This window comes from Curcuma longa, chromosome 16, assembly GCF_044706935.1.
Source record: "Curcuma longa cultivar G26 ecotype Majalengka, Jawa Barat chromosome 16, ITB_CL_G26_1.1, whole genome shotgun sequence".
Taxonomy (NCBI): Eukaryota; Viridiplantae; Streptophyta; class Magnoliopsida; order Zingiberales; family Zingiberaceae; genus Curcuma; species Curcuma longa.
The window spans coordinates 632,936-657,523 of NC_133876.1; the positions used below are offsets into that span (position 1 = coordinate 632,936).

A 24,588-nucleotide genomic window follows, 5' to 3' on the forward strand; every position below is an offset into this window, starting at 1 on the left:
ACAGGTGCCAGCAGTGAAACAGTTGAATCGAGAAAGATAAGGGAAGTCATGAAAATTCACAATTTGAAAGTAATTAATATGGAGGAAAATAAAGCAATAATTCCCTGGCAGGAAGAGTCTTTACCCATCGATGGTGGTGCTTGTTTCCAAGTTGAATAGTATATACTATTCATTGCAGGGTGGTAGGAATATCTGACCCATTTTTAATGACAAGCAGGGTATGTGCTATCTCCTAACCCTAAACATCAATCACAAACCCTAATTAACCCAAAACCCTAATGTTATTCAATAACTCTAAGCCTAAACATCAATCACTAACCCTAACCTTAACCCTAACCCTAAACTTAACCACTAATCTAATTAAACCCTAAAAACGTAATCTAATTACCCTAACGACCCTAATGTAAACCCTAATCCCCCCTCCACCTGTGGCTGGCCAGCACCCAACGACCAGCACCCCTCCAGCAACCTGGCCGCCGCCGACCACACCAACGCCGGCCGCGCCAACGACTGCCGCCACACCTGCGCGCCAACAGATCAGCCTCTGCAGCCAACGGGCCGGCGCCACAGGACCGTCCGCAGCCTGCCGCCCGCCGCCGGCCAGCACCAGCAACCCTAGTGCTGCTGGCCGGCGAGCTCCAACAACCTGACCACCCATTTCCAGCCCCAAAAGCGAAAAAGAACAGCGAAAAACGAAAAAAAATAAATCTTACCTTCGAGCAAGGAGTGGATTCGTCGCCGGAGGAGTTTGTCATCGCCGGAGGAGCTGGAAGGCGAGAAATCGTCGGATTGCGAGCGGGGGAGAAGTGTTTCGGCCGAAAACAGCGATTTTGCGCGAGGGGGGGGGGGAGAAGGGGATCGGGCGAAATGTTTTAAGTTAGGGTTTTGGCGACGAATCCATATTCGTCGCCAAATTCGTCGTCAATTTGGCGACGAATGTGCATATTCGTCGCCAAATTGGCGACGAATAACGGATTCGTCGCCAAATGGCGTGGACCCCAGCAACTTAAGTGAACCCCTAATCCCGAAGTTTTGCGACAAACCTTTGATTTCGTTGCTATTTGGCGACGAATTACAGATTCGTCGCCAAATTGGCGACGAATTACAGATTCGTCGCCAAATTAGCGACGAATTCTACGACGAATAAATTTCGTCGCAATATTTGCAACAAAAAATTATTCGTCGAAAAATTCGTTAGAAATTTGCAACAAAATCGGTTTTCGTCGCAAAATTCATCCCAAATTGGCGACGAATATTATTCGTCGCAAATATTCGTTGCTAAACAGCTGTATTTTTGTAGTGGGACAATATCTCTTAGATAGAGTACTTCAAAGTAATTGAAAGTCTGATATACTTAATGAGTTATACACAATCATATTTAGCCTACGTAGTAAGTGAACTAAGTAGATACATGAGTAATCTCAATATTGAACATTGGAAAGGGATAACATGAGTACTGAGGTACTTAAGGTATAGTTGTGATTATAGATTATGTGAGATATCCTATTGTGATTGAAGGATACAACGATACAAATTGGATATCTGACATGAAAGTCTACGAGTAGATATTATTCACTTTGAGAGATGCAATCATTTCGTGGAAATTTTCTAAGCAACCCGTAATAACCAGACCTATGATAACATCTGAGTTTGTAGCTCTTGACAAATATAATCAATTGGACGAGCAGAAATCAATCTATATAATGATGAGTCTAGACATATACGTTGTGGACATAATATCATTAAATAACTACTTTCAACAAGAGTTATCACTGTTGATTATGTAATATTAAAGGATAATCTAACAGATCCACTAACCAAAATGTTAAATAGAGAGGTAGTTGCAATTCTTCACAAGGAATGGGGTTGATGTCTGTGGAATATGTTAGTGTAAAGAAAATCCAATCTATGTTGATTGGAGATCCAAGAATTAAGTTCAAAGAGACAACTTGACTATACTAACTAAGTAAATCTCTATAGGGTAACTATCCAATGAGTCGATGATGCCCATAAAGGATGGAGGATAAGCATATGACTTTTATGATCCAGTGGAATAATGTGGATTACTCTTGAGAGATCACCTATGTGAGAAAAAAGTATGACCACTTCGAAGAGAATTGGAAAACACAAGAATTTCTACAGACTAAGTAAATCTCTGTGGGGTAACTATCCAATGAGCCAATGATGCCCATAAAGGATAGAGGATAAGCATATGACTTTTATGATCCAATGGAATAATGTGGATTACTCTTGAGAGATAACCTATGTGAGAAAAAGTATGACCACTTCCAAGAGAATTGGAAAACATAATTCTTAGAATTTCTCACTGAACCAAGCGTGTTTACAATCAAGAACGAACACACTCATTAGAATAGAGTTGTATCAGGGAGAGTCCTGGGTGAACATGTAAATGCTTACATAAACAGTAGAAGAGTTTAAAGACATCGTGTCTATTGGTCAACCACTAAATAAACATGTCTTCATAAGGGAAGATTCAAAAAGGTAAAATCTATCTATCCTATACATGACTCAACTATTGAACGCTATCACATACCCTATTTTCATTCATATGGGAGATTGTTGAAAATGTGAATGGAAAAAGAGGTGGATGGAATGAGACTCTTGTGAATAAGAGTCTTTAATCTCACATTGGAAGTTTTGTGACTATGAGGTGGGTTTATAATAAATTATAATCATTGAAATTGTGAATATATATGGGGAAAGACTCTCTCTTATGCATGGGCCCATAAGAGGTGTGGATCTAGGATCCAAATTGCATTGAACCAAGATAACACATGGGTGAATGGATCGTAAGTTCCCGTGAAATGCTATTACATAAAAAATAATATTGCACCCACCATCTACGCTATGCCCTGGGGCATGTGTAAAATCACTTGAAGCTCCTAAACTTGATTGATCACTATCTTATAGTCTAGGAATCAATCCACAGTAAATATTTTGGCCCCTACATCTTCTATCTTGTATTTCTTGTCCAAGGACTCTCACAATTTCTTAACTGTCTCTTCATGTTATACACAGTATACAATGAGTCAACAAGGTAATTAAGAATATAATTTTAACATGAGAACTCTGAATGATTTCATGCTTCCACTGCACTGATGGTCTAGATATCAGCAGCATCCTCAACTGACTTGGAAGCTTGCTCTATTAAGAATTGGGGCAGGTTTCAACATGGTCAGGTAGAAAAATATCTTCTATTGTCACCGTTTGAAGTTCAATCGAGTGGATTTCTCTGACTTTTCTCCATAATTGATTGGAACATTTCTAATCAGGACAGAGGGGGACATCATGAGTTGAGCATCTTACTTCTCAATATTTTTTGTGACCATCTCAATAGAATAAAATTTTATTCATGGTTGCAACAAACAAATCAAAGATAATTCTCTTTAATTGAAAATGTCCTGCTAGACCCAACCATGGATAAGTCTAAATCGGACCCAGCAGCCCTAAGTCGTAATCCGTCAATGGGTCAACTGCTCACCGGGACTGATATGACAAAATTATAACCGACTAGATGGGTCAGTTAAATTCGTAAATACCTCGACTAATTCATAAACCGTAATGATAGTTCGAACCGACATCTACTCCGGTTCGATACCAACCGAACCAGGCCATAATCGTCTCAGTCAAACCGGCAAAACTCCAAGCTCTCTCCTTCCCGCATACCGAAGATCCAAACCTCGCCCGTATCGCTTCGCGTCGTGACTCGGCAGTCGTCCGCACCAACACGCGTCGTCTCGTCTCCTTCCTTTCCTCCATGCAGGCCACACGCGTCCCGCGCTCCTCCACCTATTTAATCGAACCCCTGGCGCACCCTCTGCACTTCGTCGAAGAATTGAGCAGCCACCTGATGGCGAACTACGGGAGAGATCCGCTGCGGCAGCAGCAGCAGCAGCAGGAGCCAGCGGCGTCGCACGTGGTTCTGAAGGCGGTCACGGCCGCGGCGGCCGGAGGCTCGATGCTGGTGCTGGCGGGGCTGACGCTGGCGGGCACGATCATCGCCCTCACGGTCGCTACGCCGCTGCTGGTCATCTTCAGCCCGGTGCTGGTGCCCGCCGCCATCGCCGTGTTCCTCCTGTCGACAGGGTTCCTGACCTCCGGCGGGCTGGGGGTGGCGGCGCTTTCGGTGCTGTCGTGGATGTACAAGTACGTGACGGGGAAGCACCCTCCGGGGGCGGACCAGCTGGAGCAGGCGCGGCAGAGGCTGGCGGCGAAGGCCCGCGACATCAAGGACTCGGCCCAGCACCGCATCGAGCAGGCCGCCAGTTAAACCCGCAGCGATGCATGCAAGCATGCCACGTGGTCCGTGTCTGTGTGTTCAAAATGTGGTCGAGCGTGCCCGGTCCGAGGGTGTTCTAAGTAACGGTCCGGTTTAATTTTATGTGGAGTTGTGTGTCTAGCTAGGTCGCAATAAATTGTGCTTCTGTACTCAAAAAAATAATAATAAAGAACTTTTAAACGGCCATTTAAGACCAAAAGAACCTTTCCATTTTCCTCTCTTCTTCCTCACAGGCCTCCTCGCCAGCAACGAAGAAGACAGTGGATGCTACGCTGTGAGCAATTCGGCATTTCCAGAATGTGACATTAAAGGTAGCTTGCCAGCGGCTGAAATACAGCTGCACGACAATAACTCGCAGCCAACCAAACGCGGAATATATCGCCTTGTTCTGCGATTCATGTGAGAAATGCAGGGGATGGTTGACGTCAGTCGTTCGTGGTCCAGGGAGAGGAATCACATCGACGCCGATTTACAGTCCCAATCAATGGAGGAAGGACAAAATTAACAAGGTAATTCTTGAGGCTATGGAGAAAGCGGCTGACAGCTAGTGAATTAACTAGGAATGCTGGAAGAATTGGTTCAGTGGAGGAGGGGGTCGGATAAGAATGGCCACCACCACCGTCACTCAGTGGACAAACCGACAAAGGCATGCAGAGCCCAGGCTGTCATGCCCCATCCCATCGTCCCATCGGATGCTGTAACAATATTCAAAAACTGCAACCATGTGACCTCCGCCACATGCACTAATAATGTCACCCTTTCCCTTCATGTCGTTTCCGTGGAGGATCAGCATTTCAGTTCATTGAACGTTTCTTAAGCGGCTGGTAGCCATGGAGGCGCAGCAGCAACCCTTTGTTACAGATGATAGTTGAGATCTTCAGACAATGTTTGCGCTTGGAGATTTCGCCTCGTGTTCTTTGTTTGTCGACAATGTTGTTGGATCTTTCGTTTTAATTTGATTAACATATCGGTTAATTCTGGAGTTGCTTAAGGATGTTTGAATGGGTAGAACAGAGCTCATGATCAATCAGAGCAGGGAGAGTGGGAGTCACAGAGCGTATCGCTAAAGAATAGAGTGAACTGGAAAGAAAGGACATAAATGTAGATACGAGTTATTACAGCAGATAATACATAGAATGCTTCAGCTGGAAGAAACTTCCAAAATCAAATTAAACCAATATCAAACACCTCACTCTCTCTCTCTCTCTCTCTCTGGCTACCCGCGTTACAGAAGCAATGCGACTGCCCCGAACAGAGCCATGAGCCCCATGCTCGCCTCCTGCACGATTCCTGAGTTCCCGTCGGACGGAGTGCTGCCGGGGGTTGACGGCGATGGTGCTGGACCTGGACTGACTGGTCCTGGAGCAGGCGGAGAGCTCGGAGAGGGGGAGGACGCCGGCGACCCTGACGGCGTAGGAGCAGCGGGCGGCGGTGTGGCAGGAGCAGGGGAGCCGGTGGGCGGGAGGGGAGAGGGCGGCGGCGCTACGGCGGGTGGTGGGGTGGCGGGCGGCGGAGTGGCGACGGGAGGAGGAGTGGCCGGCGGCGGGGTGGCGACGGGAGGAGGAGTGGCCGGCGGCGGGGCGGCGACGGGAGGAGGGGAGGAAGCGGGGGGAGGGGTGGCGGTGGGGGTGGGTGGCGTCGCCGTGGGGGAAGCTGCCGGTGCCTGGGCGATGCAGGTGGCGAGGAGAGCGAGGGAGATGGCCGCGAGCAAAGCTGGTTTAGGGGAAGCCATGGCTTGCCTCTCTCTCTCTCTCTCTCTCTGTCTCTCTACTCTCGCACTAGGCCAGTGGCTTGTGCGCGCTGCGAATGGTATGAGGATGAGCCGCTAGAACAGGGCGAGTATGGTAATAATAAAGAGAGAGGGACAGCACTGCAGGGACAGTGAGGACACGCCAATAGCTGTAAGGAATCACCGAACCACCAGTAGATTTTATTTAACTATTTTATTTTAATTTTAAAATATTTATTTATTTATTTATTTTTTTATATTTAACTAGTGTTGTTGATCTGTCACGGGGATATTATTAGCAGATCGATTAACTTAACCTGATGTGAAGCTCCACCTGGCAGGCTTTATCAGAAAGCGAAGTAAAAGACCGACCATTTTCCAAACCCAACTACCATGGAGAGCAACGCCAGCGTGCCTGTGGCCTTTAGCTCGCTGTGAGCTGTAATGGAATGGAATGGCTGTGCATTTCGAAGGGGAAGGGGAAGGAAACGAAAAGGAGTGATGATGACGATAATTGAGAAGAGCTGGAGGAGGGTGAGGGTGGGGGCTTTATTGCAAGCGAAGCAATGGCACGCATGATGGGGACGCCTCTCTTACCAACAACTTGGCTCTGTTCAAGTTCAATGGGTCAAAAAAGAAGGCTTGATTGGATCGATAAAAGCGTAATTTGCTGCTTAGATTGGACATTGATCGTCAAACTTTGATCCATCTGTGCATCTCTCTTATATTATTCATGTAAAGTGTCTAGTGCTCCGGAGCATGATTAAATTAGTGACTGTGGAATAGACTTATTGAAGTGGATAAGGATCGAATATTAACAAAGTCAAGATAATATCCTTCTCCATAATGGTCAACTGTAACTTCTCGATCTACCTTCTCTGACGAATTATATTTTTTTTGTTGAAGTGTAAAGAGTCTGATAGTATTTTATTGAATCACACTCTATGCTGTCTGGAAACAGCGTTTACACTGACGTTCCCGTTTCCGAAACACAAAACGTTTCCATCCGTGGAAACTTCAACCTCGCGGCGACCTTATCATCCTCTTACCGTGGCGACGAGGAGGGGACGACGAGGCAGGTGCGCACCTCCCCGACCACGCCGGCGAGCGTCTCCGAGCTCCTCCGCCAGCTTGCGGAGCTGGAGCAGAGCGTCGTGGCCTGGAGCAGGGGCGGCGAGAGGAGGCAGAGCCGTGGAGTCGAGGACAACGTGATGGTGGTGAGGGACACGGAGGACCCGCTGGAGGAGTTCCGGCGCTCGATGTTGCACATGATCGCGGAGAAGGAGATCGTGGGCGGCGCGGAGCTGCGGAGCTGCTCCGTTGCTTCCTGGCGCTGAACTCACCGCTGTAGGTCTTCGACGTTTTTAAAATCTGAAAACTTCAACTATTGTCGTTTCCGCGTTTCTCATTTTCAGTCTCCAAATTTCCATACAACATAGATCACACTTACAGATTTCGGAATTCATGTTACAAAATAAAATTTTTACATTCTAAGCACAGATCGAAATAAGTAACAAAACCATGTTTCCCGTTATTTTTAATTTCAGAATTCTCATTATCAAAATAAATTTCATAATATCAAAATTATACAGTGCATTTTCGATTGCTCCTTTCTTAGAAAATAGGGCAGATACATTAAAAAGATTTTTAAAAGTATATTAATTTTTATTTTATTTGAGTTTATAATAAAATTTATCAATCTTTGTAAGTTTAAAATTTTATTATTTTTAATTTATATTATTAAATTTGTAGACATAGATATATTAAAGAGAGGATTGTAAGAGTATATTAATCTTAATTTAAAATAATTTAAAATTTTTAAATCTATTAGATAAATAAAATATCGAATTATTTTAAGTAAAATAAGCAATTTAACAATTTACATTGCTTCGAAAAGCAGCATGTGAAATTAACATAAAAAACAAATAAAGATCACTTAAAGTCATCAATTTTCAAAAGCAGCATGCTCTCCGCTTTTAATTTTACAAAAGGTACTTATATTTATATAGACTTTTTTTTAAAAAAAAAAGGTAAAAATAAAAAAAGATGCCTTTTTCTCATTTTCACATGAAGAGCGTCTTTTTTTTTAATAAAAAAAATTTAAAAAAAGAATATTCCATTCTCTTTTTAAAAATTACATTTATGGATTATAATGTATAATAAATTTATTTTAATTCGGATAAAATTATAACATATAAAATAATATTATATCAAGATATTTTTTTAATCAATTTCATCAAAACTATTTAAAATTTAATAGAATTATTTTAATTTGACCAAAATTACTTTAATATTATTGTAACATCAATGGTCTTAATTGCTATAATATACAACATGTAATAGTTATAAAAATAATTACTCAAGAGTTGCTTAGTATGCAAAGAAATTGATTTTCTCCAATATACATCAATGGTCTTTCGGCACTTGTTAATTTTGATTTTCTCCAATAATTTTATAATTAGATTAAGGAATGTATTACTACAGTTTCCTACTCTATATCTTTAAATGGTGGAGTGTATCGATTTACCCTGGTGGTCGGTGAGAAACTTAGTAGGACCGGACTGGTCACCCTCAGAGATAGTTAATGAGGTTAACTGAGATTTATCATTTTTTTTGAATGGTGGGGTGTATGATTTCTTTAGTAGAAGGAGTGGCCTTCGGCAAGGGGATCCACTTTCTCCTTTATTATTTGGCCTATGTATTGATGTATTATCCCGAAAACTTCATGACATTTCCACTTTGACTACTTTCCATTTTCATCCGATGTGCAAAGAGGTTGATCTTACACATCTTGTATATGCGGATGATTTCATATTATTTTATCGTACGGATGGGTCTTCTATGCAACATTTGAAGGATTGCTTAGATTTCTTTGGAGAGGTATCGGGTTTACGAGCTAATCCACAAAAATCACATATTTTCATGGTTAGTGTAGAGGCTACTATCAAGAATCAATTACTTCAAATCATGGGGATTTCATGAAGGCTCATTTCCCTTTAGGTACTTGGGCATTCCTTTAGTGGTGAAGAAGCTTCGTATTGTTCATTATGGGCCACTTTTAGATACTATCACTCAAAGGATTAATGCGTGGCCCAAGCACACGTTATCTTACGTCGGTAGATTAGAATTGGTGGACACGGTTCTTCAAGGTATAGTTTGGTATGTTTTTGGCTATCTATGCTACCAATTCTAAGTGGGGTAATTGAAAAGATCAAGACTATTTGGCGAAATTTTGTGTGGTCTTCTAAGTGACCTACTATCTCTTGGTCTAAAATTTGTCTATCAAAGAATGGTAGAGGCTATGGTCTTTGGAATCTTCACGCATGGAATGAAGTTTTGCTAAGTAAGATACTTTGAGACATACAATTTCAGAAGAATTCTCTATGGGTGAATTGGGTGCATCATTATTATATTAAGAATGCAGATTTTTGGACATGGAATGTAAAGTTTTTGGATTCTCCTCTAATTAAAAGACTTATTGAAATCCGAGACAAGATTGCCCACAACTCGAATGGTGTGAGGAGGGCTAATATGACTATGATAGATTGGTTTGTTGGTGGAAAAAAGAGGTTTCTAATGCTTATCATTTTTTCATGCCACGGGTTTGGAGGTAGCTTGGAGTCCAGTGGTGTGGAGGCCGAAAGTTCTGCCTAAACATTTGTTTATCTTGTGGATGTTAGCAAATGGGCACTTGAGAACCAAAGAGTATGAGTCTAACAAGTTGTGTGAGTTATGCCAACTTCATGAAGAAACCAACCACCACTTGTTTTTTAAATATCCCAAGGTTTGTGAGGTATGGGGTAAGGTCAAGCTCGGTATTGGATAAAATTTTACTTCTTTTGAGGGTATTGGCCGGCATTACAAGAATGGGCGATGAAAAATCAAGGCGTGCTACCTCAGCATCTCTAGCTTGATATACTATATATGGGAGGCATGAAATCGAAGGCGTTATCAAGGTATTATCCCGGATTTTGATTGAATTTTTCGCAAGGTGCAAATCCATGTGTATCGATTTGTAGATCTCTAGCCACTGTAGCATCCAAGCTGCCGGTAGCTCTGTTCCTGAGATGAGATTGGTTTTGTGGTATGTGGTGCTTTGTATGGCTCATAGATGAGCATGCAAGTGTTGTGATTTATAGACATGTGGGGCTATGATGTTTTGGTGTTGGTGGTGTCATGAGTTTAATGTAGTTTCTTGTGTGATAGATCATATGTGTGTGCTCAACGGCTAGTGCTGCCTGAGCTATGATGCTGATTTTTTGATTGTACATTTGAGAGGTCTAACCTCTCTTATTTTATCTATGAACCAGTTTTTTTAAAAAAAATTATTATAACATATTAAATTTGCTACTAAAATTGTAATAGCTATGGCTACTACACCTAACCATTACAATTATATATTATAATAATTATGGTCATATATGTTATGACAATGTTGGTGGAAAAGATTCTCTTTTCATATATATATATTTTTAAATGGAGTATTCCTTAAGTAACACTATTAAATATTTAATGATAATCGATTAATTAAAATAAAAAATATTTGGAAACGTTTTTTTAATCTTCACAATTCTTTTGTGAAGATTAAAAAATATTTAATAAAATTCCTACTATTTTTTAATCTTCACAAAAGAATTGTTCGGTTGAAATTGAAAAGAACTTAAGACGAACGGTCTTGACGAACCATGGCGCCTCCCGTAAAGCTTTTGCCCGCCGATGTAGCTCCCTCGTTTCTCGTTTGCGGTTGCTCTCCTATTTCGAGCTCCTCCCCAATCTTTCGTCTCAGCTTTTCCTTCAGTTTTCTCATCCTTCGGACGTTCGATCGGCGCCTTTCCCGTGTCTCGATTTGGTTTGGCACCCACTTCCGTGGGTATCATTCTTCCAATTCATTCCCATTCTCCTTGATTTTTTGGCCGAATTTCTTTACCGTTGTTCTTTTCGAGAATTGAGCCTTATCAACCTGATCATTTGGTGTTCTCTAAACAGTGTTCTTGCACATTCTTGCAATGTTCTTTTTTTTTTTAAAAAATAGTTTTCCCCCATCCTAATCGTTGAGACGAATTGTGAAGATTCGCCCATGTTTCTGTTTGACCGCTAGAGATTGTTTTGTGTGTTTATTATGTTCTTTTTTTTAGGGTTTTAAATTCATTCCTTTGTCTTGTTGATTAATTAGATAAATTTAGGCATTCTTCTGTGTATTTCATTGTTGATGAATTTCTGGGATGATTCAGGTGCCGGCTACTACGTTACTGCTGTAAATGGGCTGTTTGCCATCAACGAGACGAAGTAATTACCCAGGATATGAAAACCCAGTGGATCTCGCTGCTCAGACATCTTGTGAGTCAAAAGTTTGGTTCTTGTCCTAATTTCGAAATTGAACGGTTTGGTTTTCAATTAAAGAGGTGTAGTAAGTTCCTATTTTTTTGAATATGCACACTAAAAATTTCTCAAGTTCTGGAGGATTGTGTAATTCTTGCTTTTGTAGGCTATCTTGTATCATTGATTTATCCATTTTTCTGAAAATAGTCCTTGAAAGCATGTTTCAAGTAGTTTTGACTTCAATCTTAGTTTCCAAGGTGAATTTTGACTATATTAGACTTTTGGTTAAGTCATTCTCTATCTTAGTCTCTACTTTAAATCTTCTATCATTCGTTTATCCTTCTGAAGAATAATTCTCAAAGCATGTTTCCTGTAGTTTTGACTTTACTCTTAATTTCTAAGGTGAATCTAGGTTGTATTAGATTTAGGGTTAACTCATTCGCTTTTATTTTTATTTTTTGCTCAGTGAATAAAGTAGAGTAAATCAAGCAATAAAAATTGTCCACAAACTTCACATAGCTTTTGACCTTTTTTTAACTTTGTGAATAAAGTGGAGTACATCTCGAGTAGAAAAACAAGTTAACAGCTTGTGGAAGCAGATTTTTATTCACCGTATATTGTATACACTTTACTATCTCACCACCTTGAGGTGGTTATGGTTTGACGTTATGTTAATTTTGATTCCTTGTGTAAAAATATGATGCAGTTGTTTATATTGAGTCAAATCTAATATATTTTTTTCTGTTTAGTTTATGTCACGCAGGGTGTTAAATTTAGCCTGAATTCATTTGGTTAGTTTAGCTCTTAGGAGTTTTCCCAAGACTGAAATCCATATGGTTAATCATGCTTTCTTATTAACAATTTCAGAGTTGAATTTTGCAATATCTTTGATATCAGAGTTGAATTATAGGAAGTCTTTGAGCAAGCAAAAATTCAACAAAATGATATTTTTTAAACTAAGATTAGGGACTAATTTTCGTTCTTGTAATTTCTTATTGTTTGTGAGAAATTTATACCGTTTCTATATATGTATGTCGAGTTATTATGGTATTATTTATGATTTGGACAATAGAATATTCATCCATCTTGTGCCAATTGGCTTTATATTCTTCTTTGTCATTATGCCATGCATGCCTTGTATATGTAGAAGATAGGCATCTTATGAGCACTAGTAAATACATCTACCTTTCTAATTGAATGAGTCTTGAAGATAGAAAAATATGTTCTCATGTTAAACATAATAATAGCTGAGCAGAACCTTATGTAGTTCTGTCCATCCTACAAATTAATAGGTGCTAAATGGGAAATCCTTTCTTTGATTTTCATCATCCATGATTCAAATATAATTTCAGTGCCACAATTTTCTATAAAATAATTCTATTACTTATTTTCATAAAGTTTTGACAGTTACTGCCAGTGATGTTGAAGCACTGTTTGAACTATTCAAGATGATTAGTGGTTCTTTGGTTGATGATGGATTGATCAACAAGGTAAACTACTGTGCTTTATCCCATTTTTACAGTTGTGGTTATACTGTTTCTTTATTCTTAGTTTATGTAGTTGTTAAATATATTGCTTTGGATTACTACTCAATATATGAAGTTGTACCACTCCCACAACTGCCTCACCCCTCAATCAGATATAGGGTTTTTTTTCCTTTCCCTCCCTTCCTCTTGTCTCCACCCCTCTCCCCTCTATTCTTCATGAGGGTAAACACAACTTGAGGAAACTGCTCACCATCTATTGAATTTTCATTGAATTTTCCTTTTTCTTATAACTGACAATACTAAAACAAGTTGTCATGCAATCAAATTTTAATGCTACCATAAAGGTCTTTATTTCACCCAAGTTGTTATTTAAATTATTAAATTGAATACTTCTTTATATGGGTAAAATTACCCATTAAATTTACCCATAGAAAATAATAAGTCGCAATACCATACTAGGTCTCATTCAAGATAAAAAACACTAGTCATAACCAATTAGAGACCTCCATAATGCGTATCAGGCTTTGATGTTAACTATCTTCTTTGTTAAGTGTTAGTCATCCTATGGAGGAGGCGTGCCTCCGAAGGCCTATAAAAATAGGCTCCATGGGCTCTATGGCACCACTTGGTGTTGGGGGATGAGGTATGCTTAATGAAACTAAGCCCAACAACAATTCCAACACCATGTCAGATTCCAAAGTTCTCCACCTTGGACCACAGAATTCTCCACCTCTGATTGCTAACCAATTGACCCCAAGGCTTAAGAAGTTGATCAACTCATTCTAGTAGATGTTTACTTTGGCCAAGCTCCTTCCAATTGGGGTGAAGTCAGGCCATCTATGTCATCTTAAGCTGCAACTTGACCAAACCCAAACATCTCTCCTAACCATACCCTATATTTACACTTGCATCAATGATGTGTCGATGGTCCATCATATCTATTGTAATCCAACCACAATGCTTCTAGATTTTTGTTTCTTCTTAACTGACATTTATAGAACAGCATGCCTATGTATGTTAGGATGGGGATTTATCCAAAAATTTCTTGAAGGAAGATGTGAAGTCTTGACTAATTACTTTTGGATAAATTAAATAAAGTTGGATGATTTTTGTAATCCTATAAGTGATTCAGAGACCTTTCACATTGGAGATTGATGATTGTGCATCTCATGTTCCAACGATTTTATCAAAGCTGATGACTCTAGAATTAAAACATTACATCTTCCTGTCAACTTCACAGTGGAACTTTGAGTGAGTTACAAGAACACTTAGATTAGTTTTAACATATTTAAGAATGCAACCCAAACTGAAGATATATTGATGTTAACTTTTGTCCCTTGCGGCTTTTGTAGTCCTTGAACATGTAGCTGTTCTCTAACAACCTATTTTTTATTAGTCCTAATACAAAGTTTGGTTTTATTTTGTAAACTTTGTCACTATCTAATTTTTGATGTTTCATTCTTTTTTCAATATTTTTGGATAAAAGTATTTATTGCACTCTTCAATTTAGCATAATCTTGTGAGATAATTCAAAGAATTATGATAGATGATGCTTATGTAGTCCTGCTACAATTTTCTTGAGCTAATGAATTTTGCTTTAAAGGGCTTAATCTTCATATCACAATACTTTTGCAGGAAGAGTTTCAGCTAGCATTTTTTAAGAATAACGAAGGGGAAAATCTTTTGGCAAATCGGGTAATTTACCTAAAGTAGCTTCTATTATATATATGCTTAATCTTCCAAATAGTAGCCATTAGTATATCGTGATGTGAAGTGCATAATTTTTATTTAACTTGCATTCCCTTTAAATTTCTAGTCTAAGTCCATTTATGAATCAAAAGTTCAACCTAGGCCCTTTGCTAATATCATAATGTCTATTTGAGGACAATGGGTCATGGATGGATCCATAGCTCATACTTGAGAAGATCAGAAGAAGGAAATTTCTCATAAATAAATTGAATAAGACTTCTAGATCTGATATCACTTAATGCATCAGAATTAAGGTGCTGCCATAAGGAGAAATATTATTAAACTGAAAGATAATTATTTATAAGATCCTAACCCCTTTTATAAAGCATCTATATATATATATAGTCAAATATAGATCTAGCTAATCTCAAATCTCTAATAGATTTTTTTCTAAATTTGATGCAGCACAGTGAGGATTGTATCTTTATTCCTTCTGCTGTGCTACGTCAAATGGTATCAGAACTTTCCTCTAGGTGAGGCTTGTATCTTTGTTCGCTCCGCTATGTTGCATCAAAATTCTAAACAACTTTAAATATTTAAACACCTTTGAACTAAATATTGCATAATTTAAAACTCAAATTTTAAAGGAAAGAAGAACTTCAAACCTACCAAGAATAAGGGAAGCAACAAGATCAAATTTGGTGATGCCTAATATAAATGGGAAGTGGGTGCCTTTGAGTGTTGCTATAAGGGCTAGCATTATCTTTGTATCAACTATGCTCTTAATCTAGGGAGTATTGTGTCAAAGGAAGTAGGGATGTGAACTAGAGGAGCACAATCTATAGATAAATTAATAGACAGAGAAGACTGACTTGAACATCCCTCAATATGACATCATGTCCTCTATATTGAAAACTAAACTAATGTTCAATTTAGATAACAAGTAAATAACATAAGCATTAATACTAATTTTTTCATAATTTGAAGGGATCGACAAAGTGGGTACAAAGTTTTTGAAATGAGCTTTTGGAAAAATGCTCATGGCAAATGCAAAGAACAACATAGTTTCCTACACTGTATTCCTTATATTTGTAATGTGCATTAACATGTATAATGCAATTTTCCTTTTGGCATGAATCTCCTGAACACACTCAAAAGAACTCTCAATAAACTCAAAAGGGTGAAAGTCACAAGTAGTGGAATCAAATCATCTACTAGTTGGAAGCTTGTAGCCCATAAATGTCTTTGAAAGGATATCTACTTGTAGATTGATAATAAAAGTGTTTTAGACAAATTCAATAAGTCACTTAGGAACCGTAGTCTTTATTTTTTTTCCGACTAGACAACTAAGTAAATTTCCTTGAGTTCGGTTTGAAATAGTTTTTATAGGATTTTCTAGAAGTAACTGACAAACTTAATATCCCTATTAGACACTATCGATTTAAGTAACCTATGCTATCTATTATCCTCATTAGAGGACAACTTGACCTTACGAGATGCACTGTTTATTTTGTTAAATGGAATGAAATTATCCATCTTAGACCTACATACAACTACTAAAATGAAATAATAACATATTAGTTTAGGGAAGTCCTAATAAAAAGTTCATGTTAAGATCTTTTCATGCTCATGAGGAACAAATATTGTTGTCTAGAGACCTATATTTTGCTCAATAACTTTGGTTATTTAACACATGTGACATTGAGATACAATTATAATCCTTTTTTCATTTAAGGGATGACTAAAAGAATCTATTTGAGATGAGAGCTATAGTCAACCCTCTAAATTGTCTTACAAGACTACTTTTTATGTAATTCTCAAACAAAAAAGTCTCTACTTGATGATCCAAAATACATGTCTACACTATTGATAGGTAGTTGTCCTCTTGATAGCTAATTGTCCCTAGTTATGAAGTTAACCTAATCATGACATTATCCATCCTAAATGTCTTGGATATTTACACGAGGTAATGAAATAAATGGCACTCATCCTTGAGGTAACCAAAATCCAATTACAATTGTATCCATCATGTGTAAGGGGGCCATAATTTGACTCAATGTGTTAATGTCTTTGTTATACTTGGTCCTTTAAGACAAAAGTGTATTTTTAGAGGAACTTAACCCACTTGATGAAATTAAGTGCATATTATGCTAAGAGTGTAGTATAAATTTATGTGACAACAAATAGTACCACTAATATCTTAGAACCTACATAACTGTGTAAAACTCTTTGGCATGCTTAGAATAACACTATCAGGTCTCATTTAATTTTTCACTAATAAAAGCGATGAGATGATGCTCTTCTTGTTTTAAGGTATCTTTGATTCTTACTTTAGACACATCACAAGATTTCTTCAATGCTTTAGAAAGGTCGGGACGTGTAGAAACATGAGCCTTACCCATCCTTAATCTTTTTGAAAGGTAGTAGAAGAAGATTTAGTTTGATATAACACCTCTTTATTGAGGCAATCAAAATTGCTCGTAAAGCATCTCTAAAAGGTCACAGATTGGGTGAAAGTTTCAAGCTGCTTGGATTCTATTGCTTTTGTCAATCCTTAAATGCCCTTTGATTATAGAGATGCCTTGTGCGGAAATACAATTCTGAGGAAGAGAATCATTCATACAACTCATTATGTCATAAAGTTGTCTTTCATACATCATCAATCTTAATCCTCATTTGGCGATAACCATTGTGCAAGTCAATCTTAAAGAATTATTGTTCTATTAATATCAAATTGAGCATGTCCTCTAGTTACGTATTGGGAACTATACGTATTGGTGATTTTGTTGATGACGTGATAGTGAGAAGATTTTCTTTAGGAGTTATCCCTTTTAGGAGTTAGTAATGCACAAATGATGCAAGGACTAATGCTCTCCTTGATAAAGATTTTTTTATGTCTTTCAACTTGCCATTTAGTTAGTGTTGTCTTAAGATTTCATTCAGTTGAAAAATTGGTATTATGAACTTTGGACAAGGTTTATTACATATTAAATAGTTTGTAAAGCTAGTAGATCATTGGGTAACTCCTTTGGGGTCATGTCTTGAAAGTCCCTTTTTAACCTTGGATGTGGTACCTAGGTGTGCTACTAGCACCAATCTTAATGTCAGCCCACACATTAACATCAGATCTGATTCCTTTTTAAATTATGATTGGGCAAGAAAGTGAAGGGATTGGCTTAAAGATTGAGTTGATTTCTTTCGTGGGATGTACTTTGGTTTAATCCAAATAGTTTTATTAAGGTTCATTTTCTTCCCATTGTGTTAAGGACATAAGGTTTTTCTCTCATTGCAAAATGGCCATAAAGCCAGGGTAAGATTCCATTTTGTCAATCCAAGAATCCATTTTGATAGTGAGCTTACATCCCTCAGTGATAAGGAGGGAGGATTGGTCACTCATGCAAGATTATAGAACTTTGGTTGATGGTTTGATGTTAGGTATATCCTAGCAAGGGCCTTGGTAGACTTAATGTTCGTATAATATCATAATTTTTCATGTTTTGTCAATGCTATAAAATAGTGTACTTCATATATTGTAGATATGGACGTGGATAGGATACAATGCACTACATTTCATGACTTTTTCCTTGCACCATCAGTTCTTCCAATAATATAAGGCATGTTATAATAGCTAACCTCGAGGAAAAATATAAGGCGATTACACATTCCACATTTAGTCATGTGTGAACTCATTTGGCTCAAAGAGTTGATGACTTACTTTGGTTCTACTTTAGTGAGCTAAAAAAAAATGTTTTGTGATAATCAAGTTACTATGCACATTGTGTAAATTGTAGTATTTTATGAGAATAACACTTTGTCAAGGAATTAAAAGGTACAATTCAAGGAGATTAGTAAGCTCCATTGATCAATTGTTATATCTATTAAGTCAACACCAATATGGATTGTCGGGGTTGTATGACAGTATTACCAAAGCCCGACTTAATATTTTCGGAAAATTAATTGTCCTAGAAGATTGTCGAAGAAATTAAAAATAAAAATCTAGATTTGAAGAAATTACCTAGAAATGAGTTAGATTCCACTAGAAAATAGATGGAAACAATTGAAATTTGGCCAAATCAAGAGAGAAAAAGAATGAGATAAGTTTGAAATTTGGCTGAATTAGGTTGACTTTGGAAATTAAAGGATTTAGAAATCTTTTATCCAATTCCAACTTGAATGCTAGCAAACATGCACAAGAAGGGTGTAGGGTCTTTATCATTCACTTGACTTTGAACATAAATTTCTGAACCTTGTTACCATTTAAAATTGTCATGAGATCGATCATTTAACCTTGTTACTACTTGTATGCAATCACTAGCTAGACCAAGTATTTATCTCTTTTTGAGAGAGGAATGAGAGCAATTTCTGTTGACTGAGTGAAAACCTATAAATCTTTGATTCAGATGTGATTTAAGTTGTAATTAAGGCCCATAATTTGAAATATTAATTAATAATCTAAATTTATTAAATAATATTGATAATTTAATATTTATTAATAAATGTATAATAATAAATATGATCTTAATATTTGCTGCAATATGTTTTGACAGTTTGATTTTTTCTGTTTATTATAATACATTTTTTGTTGTTTATTGTTTTGATATTAATAGGTATGGTGTATTATACATTAGTGATGATGGTGCTACTTCTTTGTTTTTAGTTTTGCATGTAGCTTAATTTGACGTGTTACTGAGCCAGAGACTCTTAATGCCATTAGTTTTTCTTTGTATTCTTGCTATTAGAACTAGAATAAATAATTATCCATTTGTGCAGTTATTTGACCTATTTGATGCCAAACAAAAGGGAGTCATTGATTTTGGGGATTTCGTTCGAGCCTTAAATGTCTTCCATCCAAATGCTGCCCATGAAGACAAAGTAGACTGTAAGTTTGTAGTGTTTTAGCAGATTTTACTTGATGACAATCTTCTAAATCTTCATGTGATCCTACAGTTTCCTTCAAGTTATATGATCTGGATGGCACAGGCTTTATTGAGAGGAAAGAGGTTGCTTGATACCTTGCAAATTGTCTTTAAACTTATGATTTTGCTAACAGCTTACAATTTGACTACGATATGGCTTTACATATCAGTGCCTTACAAATGATCTCTTCTGTTATAGGTGAAGAAACTGTTAATTGCATTGCTCTCTGAATCAGAAATGAAGTTGTCAGATGAGACTGTGGAAATAATCCTAGATAAGGTTTACATTCCGATCATTACATGTTTACTTCTCTCTTGCTCTTCTTTTTTTTTTTTCACTTTTTTTTTTCAACAGACATTTCAAGATGCAGATGGTAACCAGGATGGTAAAATAGATAAAAAAGATTGGGAAAACTTGGTATCCAGGAATCCATCCTTGATGAAGGTCATGACAATTCCATATCTCAGGTAAGTATCTTAGAGAAGGCCAAAAAAAACTATAAATAGTGTATCTTACTGACAGTTTTTCCTTGTTCTCTGGATCCCATGCTCCATGATTTGATCGATCGGCTATACTATCTTTTCATTCACTCTCAAGTATAATAAATAGACAGCTATTCTATGTGAGATTGTGAATGTAAAATTATTCACATTCCATCAATTCCATGCATAAATGCTGCACAACAAAATGGACTGGCCAAATTTCCATTTCAGAATTTGATCTTCGGGTAGCATCCTGCTAAGTCATATAAGACAATGAGCTTCCTTTGGAATAGCTACTTTGATGTTCCAACATAATAGGCAGTGAATTCTTTACAATTCTATAAGAAAGATAAACAAGATATACTACCATTATTGAATCTATTATCACTGTAGGTTATTTAGCTATGTCAGAGTAGAATTTTGTGTCGATTGACTTGTAGTTAAGATGAGTCATTCAAGTTCTAAAAAAAGTTAAAAGACTTTGATACTATTATCTGATGTCAAGTGGATAATTAGAGCCTTAGATAGGTATCATGCCAGAATATATTGAATATTTAAAAGAAAATTTAGTCAAATCTAGCCCATGATCATTTTTTTCAGAAATAAAAGTTTTTTTAGAAAAAAAGTTATTAGCATCATGAGACTTGTTGATATACTTTTTATTAGTCAAAATATTACCATGTGGTCATAGTACATTCAAATAAATTTTCACTCCTAAGATGAGATTGGTAATGCTTCTTCTTACTAGTTAGATGGTAACAAGTAAGGCTGTCTTATAAGATAATTATGCTATTGATATATAAAATGGGCCTTACGATACAAAATGATGATCTTCTGTTTTAATTATGTTCAATTACCACATTACATCAGAAGGACTAACAAGTTTCATTGATAACTTGGCATGGCGAACATGTTCTTGGTGTTGGAAAACTGGGTTGATCTGATGAGTATCTACCGATATTTATACTAAACTAGTTAATACCAACACTTCTATTTGTGATTGATGGACTTCAATAAAGCAAGATTCATATTACTAGATTATGTAGGCTTGCAAGTTCGAAGGAAGCACCTATCTAGAGTGATGTTGTTTTTTGAATGACTTTTGGATGTCATCTGCAGGGACATAACCACAACATTTCCAAATTTTGTTTTCAATTCTGAAGTTGATGATCCTGCCTCATGAGGTGGCTTTATATTGTAGAAGAGGATTATGACAAAGCATCAACTATTATCTTGCCTCAACAACCAAATTATCATTGTTAGTTGTAACATTGCAGCCTGAGTTGCTTGTGTAATTTGATGTGTTGTTTGCTGGTAGAGCTCCAGTTTCTTATCTGCCCAGTCGCTATGCGAATGTGTTTCTGTGCTTGGCCGAAATGTCAGTGCATACTTCTCAATGACTGCCTTTTTGTTGCCTTCTGTCCTTTAAAGTAGTTGTAATCACATTTCAATAAAAGTATTTCTAATGTGTGTGTACATATAAAAGCTCCCAAAGTGTAGAATTATGTTTGCTTCTGTCCTTCTAGGCAAGTTGAACTACAAGAATCAGCTTTAGCGACGAAATATTCCATTGCTAATTGATCGCTAATGACCTTTAGCGTTCAAATTTTCTTGTCTAAAAAAAATTGATCGTTGACGTCATTTAGCCACATATTTAAATATCTGTCGCTAATATTAGCGACGACTATTTAATATCTATCTTTAATATTAGCGATGAAAATTTAAATCCATCGCTATTATTAGCAACGGATATTTAGCTACGGAAATTTAAATTCGTCGTTAAGATCGTAAATAGAATGCATTGTTTCGTCTTTGATCTAGTGACAGATATTTAATTCCGTCATTAAATTTAACGATAAAATATAAAATTTTTGTCACTAATATCTGACAAATTTAAATATAACAAATGAATCCATTCAATATCTCAAGTTAAACTAATCAAATCACAAATATCAAATATCTCGATACAATCATAATATATTAAATATCTGAATAAAATCATAACATATAAAATATCTCAATACAATTACAATCTATCAAATATCTAAAATATCCAACTAGTATCGAATCTTGCAAAAAATATAAAAAGAAAGGTTATTAATAAAACAAGGATATGTATATATTATAAAAATTATAAATTAAATTTACATGTTCATAAGTGATAAATAAAAAAAGAAAAATTAAAAATATTAACATACCTCTCATGCAGCTATTGATCAGGGTCTTGAGGATCTTGAATCTCCTAAGAGTCAAACTCATACGACGTTTGACTCATTCGAGCCATGAACTCCTGCATTTCCTGTTCAATTTACTCGTATGTCAATTGGATTTACCGAGACTCTTGAAATTCTTGCTCTAATGTGCAGAGTTGACTCTTCAATGCGGCGTTTTCTTACTTAAGGCTTCTACCTTGGTAGATGATTTGTTGGGACGACCCCTAGTCCTAGGGACCATCATACGATCATAAACGACTCTCGCTTGAGATTCAAAATCATAGAGGGTGGAGCTCTTCTTCCTTCCACCGACCACATCATAATAGATCTCATTTACCTAGTCAGTAGAGACAGTCTGCATCTCATCTTCCTCTCTATCAAGCTGAGATGCATATGCAACTTTGGCAGCCATTTTATCCTATTTAAAAATAAATTCATATAAGATATAAAATTAGAAAAGCTAATCATTGTTAACAGTTAAATAAGTTTAAATTTTAAATTTTTACGTCTAATATTTACGATCGAGGATCGATAAATGTGTCATCCTTTGACTTGTGTATTTTGGTAAAAATCTCTCAACAAGTAGGAGATTGTTGTAGCTTATATTCTTGAATATTAAATAATACAATTAAATCAAAATAAAATTATTGATAATTAAATATTTTTAATATAAATATATTAATTGTAAACTCATCAAGTCTATGACATGCTCGACGATGGAACAAGATCCAACTGTATGCTTTATGGATCCGGTGCTAGGGCTAGCCAGCTCGGTGTTTCTATTAGCTTGAGCTATTGTTGAATTTGATTGCCATATTTCTATAACCCAGATGGCTTGTCATGCACCCCAAACATTATCTGAGATAAAAGATAATCTTACGTCCTTTTTTCTGCATTTGTATAGCAGATCTTTATACAGTTTGACATAGACATTATTCCAGGTTTCTTTAAATGCCTCATCATGCCCTGGCTCCCAGGTATATTTTTTCTATAAAAAAAGTTTACAAACTAGTATAAACAAATAAAACTCCTGATAATAAAAATAACTTATCAAAAACTCCTTGTAGTAAAAATCTCGCATGCCCTCGTCTACATACCTATATGTAGTATCAAAAAGACACACTCTTTCTCTAAATTTATTAGATATCTATGCCGCAACTCGATGGTCATCTAGAGTAAAACTGTATTACAAAACATCTAAATATTATACATATGTTATAAATGTTAAAACTGATGGAATCAAAATATCTCCACAATGGTATGATATTGTCCACTTTAGGCCTAAGATCTCATGGCTTTGTTCTTGGACTCTCCCCAAAAGGCCTCATACCAATGGAGATACTTTCGATCCTTTTAACCCCATGATCTTTTCCATTTACTTTAGATGTGGGACTATGTTTGCACCCTTGCAACCCAACAATCCCCCCCTCAAACAAAGGACCACAGGCCCCCCCAACGTCATTTTGATGTCTGAATCCTTGACCCACCAGGACTTTTTTGCCCCTCGATCCACCCGACCTATTAGGACTTCCCACCTAGCCGCAGCTAGGACTTTTTGCCCTCGATCCATCCGACCTACTAGGACTTCCCACCTAGTCACAACTAGGACTTTTTGCCCCTCGATCCACCCGACCTATTAGGACTTTCCACCTAGTCGCAACTGGGACTTTTTGCCCCTCGATCCACCTGACCTACTAGGACTTCTCACATGGTGTCTGGTCCTCTTGATTCAGACATGGGAGCACACACTTCCTTTGTTTAAGGTTTAAACCACATGGTTAGATCTGGATCATGGCTCATCCGGCGGTTAGTCCGGTAAAGAGCGGTCTCGCTCTGATATCACTTGTTAAAACTGATGTAATCAAAATATCTCTACAATGGTATGATATTGTCCACTTTGGACCTAAGCCCTCATGACTTTGTTCTTGGGTTCTCCCCAAAAGGCCTCATACCAATGGAGATACTTTCCATCCTTTTAACCCCATGATCTTTTTCATGTACTTTAGATGTGAGACTATGTTTACATCCTTGCAACCCAATAATAAAAAATATATGAATTAAAAATAACTAATAACACCAATACTTATCAACCCCTAAGACAATTTGACCACTTGGTACTGCTGCCTAATTTGACATATTTATATTTGTATAATGACATTATAACACATACACATTTGAAACAATAACATTATAACACATACATGTAACAAAATAAATATTTTTAACTTATTCTGAATTAATTTACAATAATGCTAATATTCAATCATCGCTATGATCTAAATCATTAACATGAACATTTTTAGGATTCTTCTCGCTAGACCTAGTTAGTTCAACAAGTTCCTCACTGCTGGATATCTCTCAATCATCTATCTCCTAGTAAGGTACATTACCATCTACAAGTAAGGTAGATGTTGATTGAATCTGGGAATCTACTAAATATATCTCTACTTCT

At 37.1% G+C, this 24,588-nt stretch overlaps 3 protein-coding genes across 5 annotated transcripts; 2 read left to right on the top strand and 1 right to left on the bottom strand.

Moving 5' to 3' along the window:
* Positions 1-3,693: 3,693 nt before the first annotated feature.
* Positions 3,694-4,385, top strand: LOC141847464 (oleosin 16 kDa-like). The gene has a single exon (XM_074735512.1). The coding sequence runs from the start codon at positions 3,779-3,781 to the stop codon at positions 4,289-4,291; it is 513 nt and encodes a 170-aa protein (XP_074591613.1). The 5' UTR covers positions 3,694-3,778; the 3' UTR covers positions 4,292-4,385.
* Positions 4,386-5,387: 1,002 nt separating this feature from the next.
* Positions 5,388-6,123, bottom strand: LOC141847465 (uncharacterized). Its single transcript, XM_074735514.1, has one exon. It carries the CDS (start codon positions 6,030-6,032, stop codon positions 5,526-5,528), a length of 507 nt encoding a protein of 168 aa, XP_074591615.1. The 5' UTR covers positions 6,033-6,123; the 3' UTR covers positions 5,388-5,525.
* A 4,572-nt stretch (positions 6,124-10,695) lies between these two features.
* On the top strand, positions 10,696-21,405 carry LOC141847332 (calcineurin B-like protein 1). 3 transcript variants are annotated; one of them, XM_074735348.1, is made up of 9 exons: positions 10,696-10,772; positions 11,261-11,366; positions 12,747-12,838; positions 14,471-14,530; positions 19,295-19,403; positions 19,472-19,524; positions 19,640-19,720; positions 19,796-19,908; positions 21,043-21,405. In XM_074735348.1, the coding sequence occupies exons 2-9, from the start codon at positions 11,288-11,290 to the stop codon at positions 21,104-21,106; spliced, it is 651 nt and encodes a 216-aa protein (XP_074591449.1). In that variant the 5' UTR covers positions 10,696-10,772; positions 11,261-11,287; the 3' UTR covers positions 21,107-21,405. The 3 variants fall into 3 exon arrangements, with proteins under 3 accessions (XP_074591449.1, XP_074591451.1, XP_074591450.1); XM_074735350.1 differs by having other exon boundaries at positions 12,756-12,838; XM_074735349.1 differs by lacking the exon at positions 10,696-10,772 and adding an exon at positions 10,786-10,899.
* Positions 21,406-24,588: the final 3,183 nt, after the last annotated feature.

What these genes read in the sequence shown, in the direction of transcription:
- LOC141847464 (XM_074735512.1), top strand. Translation starts at nt 3,779, where the DNA reads ATGCAGGCCACACGCGTCCCGCGCTCCTCCACCTATTTAATCGAACCC.
- LOC141847465 (XM_074735514.1), bottom strand. Translation starts at nt 6,032, where the DNA reads ATGGCTTCCCCTAAACCAGCTTTGCTCGCGGCCATCTCCCTCGCTCTC.
- LOC141847332 (XM_074735348.1), top strand. Translation starts at nt 11,288, where the DNA reads ATGGGCTGTTTGCCATCAACGAGACGAAGTAATTACCCAGGATATGAA. An exon ending in TCTCGCTGCTCAGACATCTT is followed by an intron (nt 11,367 to 12,746) that starts GTGAGTCAAAAG and finishes ATTTTCATAAAG; the next exon opens with TTTTGACAGTTACTGCCAGT. An exon ending in AAAATCTTTTGGCAAATCGG is followed by an intron (nt 14,531 to 19,294) that starts GTAATTTACCTA and finishes CCATTTGTGCAG; the next exon opens with TTATTTGACCTATTTGATGC.